Below are 6,000 nucleotides of genomic sequence, written 5' to 3'. Positions count from 1 at the left end.
GCGGGTGGACTTTGTGAGACCCCACCCAGCTGTTCATGACACCCTCCTTCATAGTCCAACATGATAATGACCCCAAACGCCTCCAAGACCACCATCTGCCTCGCTACAGACACTGAGTATGAAGCTGCTGGACCGGCCGAGCGTCTCCAGACCTAAACCCTATGGAGCATCTGTGGGGCCTCCTCAGATGGAAGGTGGAGGAGCACGAGGTCTCATGAGCTCCGGGATGTCATCAATGGCGGATGAAGAGGATCCAGTAGCTCCTGTTAAGCTCCAGTGACCTCCAGGTCCAAGAGAGGAAAGGCTGTGCTGGAATATAAGGGCGGCCACACAAAATATTTAGAATTCCATGAAAAAAACTTCATGGCTGTAATCCGGATTAGTAAAAATTCCTTTAACCATTATTTATCCATTTTAAAATAGCAAGTCAGGGAGCACGCGGAGAGCGTATTTGCTTATGTATACAAATTATTCATATCAAGGCACTTGGAGTCACAAGATTACCCAAGGGTAAAAACACAAGCCGGAGTGCTGTAGAGTATATGGAGAGATAATGGACACGGCCTAAGCATCGGGGGACTTCTATAGGGGAGCACATGGTTACCGATCTGCAGTAAGTATCTCCTGATGGGCCGTGTTCTGGAAAGTTCTGCGTGTCATTGGGTTAATCATCTGTCCTAGATAATATTATTTATCATCCAACTTTATCTAAACCTTTAACAAAACTGCCTGGAGGGTCTTACACTTAGAATCATAGGGAGGAATGTTTTTGTGCTGCTGGTGTAAGGTAACTCACAGGTGATATTTTATATTTGGAAAAGCTCATTGGAATCATGAAAGTAAAAGAACTTGTGAAGTGTCAGGAGCCGTCATCCAGTCATCCTGCCCTGTCTTCTCCCACCATCATTCTTCTCACTGGCTTTCTGCTGAGGAGCAGCTGCAGATGTCTTGACGTGCGTCCTCCAAGGTCTATTTTGCAGCTTGAGCAAAGAAATTCAGGATATCTGAGACCTACTAAGTGTCAAAAGCCCGATAACGATGGTGGAAAAAGATGCAAGAGGATGAAAACAATGACAGAAATCAAATAATGAATAAGCCAGCACCAGAGAGGCAGACAGATGCCAGGACTCATTGGGGTCTGCACCTAGAGGAATACTAAAAAGAACTGAAGAGCGGGGCTGGGTCTGCTGAGGTCCCTAACAGCTGATAACATGATCTCAGAAAGTCCAATAAAAGGGAAATGTTCACCCCCAAAATACAGACATTTTCATGGAACTTCCCAATGGGACAATTGAACACTGGGCAACATGGCTGATGGACCAAGGAGTTCAGAGCCAAAGCAAACCATGTCTAAATATGAAAATGCACCTGTCATAGGTGACAGACAGTCCTGTGGTGTCTGGCTATAGAAGGTCACAGTGTTTAGCTGCACAAACTGCTCCCTGACCTTCCATTATTTCTCACTGGTTTTCATCCCTTTCCCTTTAGGACCCTACAGAGTTCTTCACCTTTTCAGCTGTTAATCTTCAGCACTTCCCTTGGTGTCTTTATATTCTTTCATTTCCCCTCACTCTGTGCTGGTGATAGGTCTAATACCCTTAACAAGTCTTCAGTGCAAGCAGTCGGCTTGTATTCAACTGGAGAAGCTTTGTTGTTGCAGTTCTCTCCCTCGGTCATCTGGAGATAAGTTGCTTGTTCACTTCCCCCTGTGTGTGCTCCCCGTGTCTTCTTTAGAGCTTAGTGGAGTTAACTAAGCGCTAATCCCATCCGCTCCCTACCTAGGGCCTAGATCAGGGTCAGCCAGGGTCAGGTATCCTGCTTGGCGCATAGGTGCGGAACCTATCTGGTGTGGTGTGGGGAGCCAGCGATAAGATCGATCAGGGGTCACCATCTTTCCTTCCCTTTCGCTGTTCTCTTGGTACTTCCCCGTACCTAGTGTTGAGATGATGATGATGAGACTCAAGCGGTCTCTCGGGATCTGACTGCTGTTCCAAATTATAATGTCATGAGTGCACTTCAAGACGTAAATAATGGACACTGTATCAGTTATGAACCTCTCCATGACAGACGCTGACTGACTTTATTTTCCTTGGGCAAAGCTTTTATAGTAAGGGTGTATACAAGAGTATAGTCCAATCAAGTATCTCAGGACGGGGCTTCAAGACGTATAGGAATTTGCATAATCTCTGTTGGATTGGTCAGTCCAAACTTTAGGAATTCTCCTTTGTTCATCATCTTGGGTGTAGACAGGATGTGGCAGCCATCTTCAAGTTACATATGCTGGTATATACTGTGTTAAGGAAAATCACTAAATATGCAATATACAGTCATATGAAAACGTTTGGGCACCCCTATTAATGTTAACCTTTTTTCTTTATAACAATTTGGGTTTTTGCAACAGCTATTTCAGTTTCATATATCTAATAACTGATGGACTGAGTAATATTTCTGGATTGAAATGAGGTTTATTGTACTAACAGAAAATGTGCAATCCGCATTTAAACAAAATTTGACCAGTGCAAAAGTATGGGCACCTCAACATAAAAGTGACATTAATCTTTTGTCGATCCTCCTTTAGCAAAAATAACAGTCTCTAGTCTCTTCCTGTAGCTTTTAATGAGTTCCTGGATCCTGGATGAAGGTAGATTTGACAATTCCTGTTTACAAAACAATTCCAGTTCAGTTAAGTTTGATGGTCGCCGAGCATGGACAGCCGCTTCAAATCATAGCACATATTTTCAATGATATTCAGGTCTGGGGACTGGGATGGCTATTCCAGAACATTGTAATTGTTCCTCTGCATGAATGCCTGAGTAGATTTGGAGCGGTGTTTTGGATCATTGTCTTGCTAAAATATCCATCCCCTGCGTAACTTCAACTTCGTCACTGATTCTTGCACATTATTGTCAAGAATCTGCTGATACTGAATTGAATCCATGTGACCCTCAACTTTAACAAGATTCTCGATGCCGGCATTGGCCACACAGTCCCAAAGCATGATGGAACCTCCACCAAATATTACTGTGGGTAGCAAGTGCTTTTCTTGGAATGCCGTGTTTTTTTGCCTCCATGCATAACGCCTTTTTGTATGACCAAACAACTCAATCTTTATTTCATCAGTCCACAGGACCTTCTTCCAAAATGTAACTGGCTTGTCCAAATATGCTTTTTCATACCTCAGGCGACTCTGTTTGTGGCGTGCTTGCAGAAACGGCTTCTTTCGCATCACTCTCCCATACAGCTTCTCCTTGTGCAACGTGCGCTGTATTGTTGACCGATGCACATTGACACCATCTGCAGCAAGATGATGCTGCAGGTCTTTGGAGGTGGTCTGTGGATTGTCCTAGACTGTTCTCACCATTCTTCTTCTCTGCCTTTCTGATATTTTTCTTGGCCTGCCACTTCTGGGCTTAACAAGAACTGTACCTGTGTTCTTCCATTTCCTTACTATGCTCCTCACAGTGGAATCTGACAGTTTAAATCTCTGAGACAACTTTTTGCATCCTTCCCCTGAACAACTATGTTGAATAATCTTTGTTTTCAGATCATTTGAGAGTTGTTTTGAGGAGCCCATGATGCCACTCTTCATAGGAGATTCAAATAGGAGAACTACTTGCAAGTGGCCACCTTAAATACCTTTTCTCATGATTGGATACACCTGCCTATGAAGTTCAAAGCTCAATGAGGTTACAAAACCAATTTAGTGCTTTAGTAAGTCAGTAAAAAGTAGTTAGGAGTGTTCAAATCAAGAAATTGATAAGAGTGCCCATACTTTTGCACCGGTCAAATTTTATTTAATTGCGGATTGCACATTTTCTATTAGTACAATAATCCTCATTTCAATCCAGAAATATTACTCAGTCCATCAGTTATTAGATATATGACACTGAAATAGCAAAAACCCAAATTGTTATAAAGAAAAAAGGGTAACATTAATAGGGGTGCCCAAACTTTTTCATATGACTGTACATACAGTGCCTACAAGTAGTATTCAACCCCCTGCAGATGTAGCAGGTTTACACATTCGGAAGTAACTTGGCATTGTGACATTTGGACTGTAGATCAGCCTGGAAGTGAGAAATGCAGCAAAAAAGAATGTTATTTCTTTTCTTTTTTTTTTTTTTTAAATTGTGAAAAGTTCATTTAGAGGGTCATTTATTATTCAACCCCTGAATCCACCAGAATTCTGTTTGGTTCCCCTAAAATATTAAGAAGTATTTCAGGCACAAAGAACAATGAGCTTCACATGTTTGGATTAATTATCTATTTTTCCAGCCTTTTCTGACTAATTAAGACCCTCCCCAAACTTGTGAACAGCACTCAAACTTGGTCAACATGGGAAAGACAAAGGAGAATTCCAAGGCCATCAGAGACAAGATCGTGGAGGGTCACAAGGCTGGCAAGGGGTACAAAACCCTTTCCAAGAAGTTGGGCCTACCTGTCTCCACTGTTGGGAGCATCATCCGGAAGTGGAAGGCTTATGGAACTACTGTTAGCCTCCCACGGCCTGGACAGCCTTTGAAAGTTTCCACCCGTGCCGAGGCCAGGCTTGTCCGAAGAGTCAAGGCTAACCCAAGGACAACAAGGAAGGAGCTCCGGTAAGATCTCATGGCAGTGGGGACATTGGTTTCAGTCAATACCATAAGTAACGTACTCCACCGCAATGGTCTCCGTTTCAGATGAGCACTTAAGGTACCTTTACTTTCAAAGCGTCATGTCAAGGCTCGTCTACAGTTTGCTCATGATCACTTGGAGGACTCTGAGACAGACTGGTTCAAGGTTCTCTGGTCTGATGAGACCAAGATCAAGATCTTTGGTGCCAACCACACACGTGACGTTTGGAGACTGGATGGCACTGCATATGACCCCAAGAATACCATCCCTACAGTCAAGCATGGTGGTGGCAGCATCATGCTGCGGGGCTGTTTCTCAGCCAAGGGGCCTGGCCATCTGGTCCGCATCCATGGGAAGATGGATAGCACGGCCTACCTGGAGATTTTGGCCAAGAACCTCCGCTCCTTCATCAAGGATCTTAAGATGGGTCGTCATTTCATCTTCCAACAAGACAACGACCCAAAGCACACAGCCAAGAAAACCAAGGCCTGGTTCAAGAGGGAAAAAATCAAGGTGTTGCAGTGGCCTAGTCAGTCTCCTGACCTTAACCCAATTGAAAACTTGTGGAAGGAGCTCAAGATTAAAGTCCACATGAGACACCCAAAGAACCTAGATAACTTGGAGAAGATCTGCATGGAGGAGTGGGCCAAGATAACTCCAGAGGCCTGTGCCGGCCTGATCAGGTCTTATAAAAGACGATTATTAGCTGTAATTGCAAACAAGGGTTATTCCACAAAATATTAAACCTAGGGGTTGAATAATAATTGACCCACACTTTTATGTTGAAAATTTATTAAAATTTAACTGAGCAACATAACTTGTTGGTTTGTAAGATTTATGCATCTGTTAATAAATCCTGCTCTTGTTTGAAGTTTGCAGGCTCTAACTTATTTGCATCTTATCAAACCTGCTAAATCTGCAGGGGGTTGAAGACTACTTGTAGGTACTGTATATACATGTTAGTCAGAAACAAAGGCATTCATAAATATGTGTGTTAGTTTACATCCACTAAACTATATACCTGAGTCTATGAAATGGCTGAATTAAGTATTTTTGGTTACTCAATTCTTATCCTCAATACTAGTGTGACAGCACCGCAATACGATGTGATTAAATTGAGTTAATACCAGAAGATTTACATACTGTACATCTATGGATGACACCATTATATTCATCACAACTCGATTAATAATAAATCTCTCTTTCAGAAACATGAGGGTCTTTCTATTTTTGGGAGCAGCTCTACTTTTCCCCTTAGTTTTTGCTGCAGATGATTCTACCACCGGCGGGGAGATCTCCGAGCTGCTGCACCGTGTAGACCAGGACCTGATCATTGACCTCAACAACTACATTTATGAACGAGGTAACACCTTACATTATAACACA

The 6,000-nt window shown here is 42.9% G+C and overlaps 1 protein-coding gene across 1 annotated transcript in view; it reads left to right on the top strand.

The window, feature by feature from the left end:
• Positions 1-511: 511 nt before the first annotated feature.
• LOC142258146 (alpha-1-antitrypsin-like) overlaps positions 512-6,000 on the top strand; it is a 33,041-nt gene continuing 27,552 nt past the window's right edge. Inside the window, exons 1-2 of the mRNA XM_075330624.1 lie at positions 512-613; positions 5,823-5,977. Of these exons, the coding sequence (XP_075186739.1) occupies positions 597-613; positions 5,823-5,977 (172 nt within the window). The 5' untranslated portion in view covers positions 512-596. The remainder of the gene's footprint in view (positions 614-5,822; positions 5,978-6,000) is intronic.

Source organism: Anomaloglossus baeobatrachus, chromosome 12, assembly GCF_048569485.1.
Source record: "Anomaloglossus baeobatrachus isolate aAnoBae1 chromosome 12, aAnoBae1.hap1, whole genome shotgun sequence".
Lineage (NCBI taxonomy): Eukaryota > Metazoa > Chordata > Amphibia > Anura > Aromobatidae > Anomaloglossus > Anomaloglossus baeobatrachus.
This window is presented reverse-complemented; position numbering and strand designations above follow the sequence as displayed.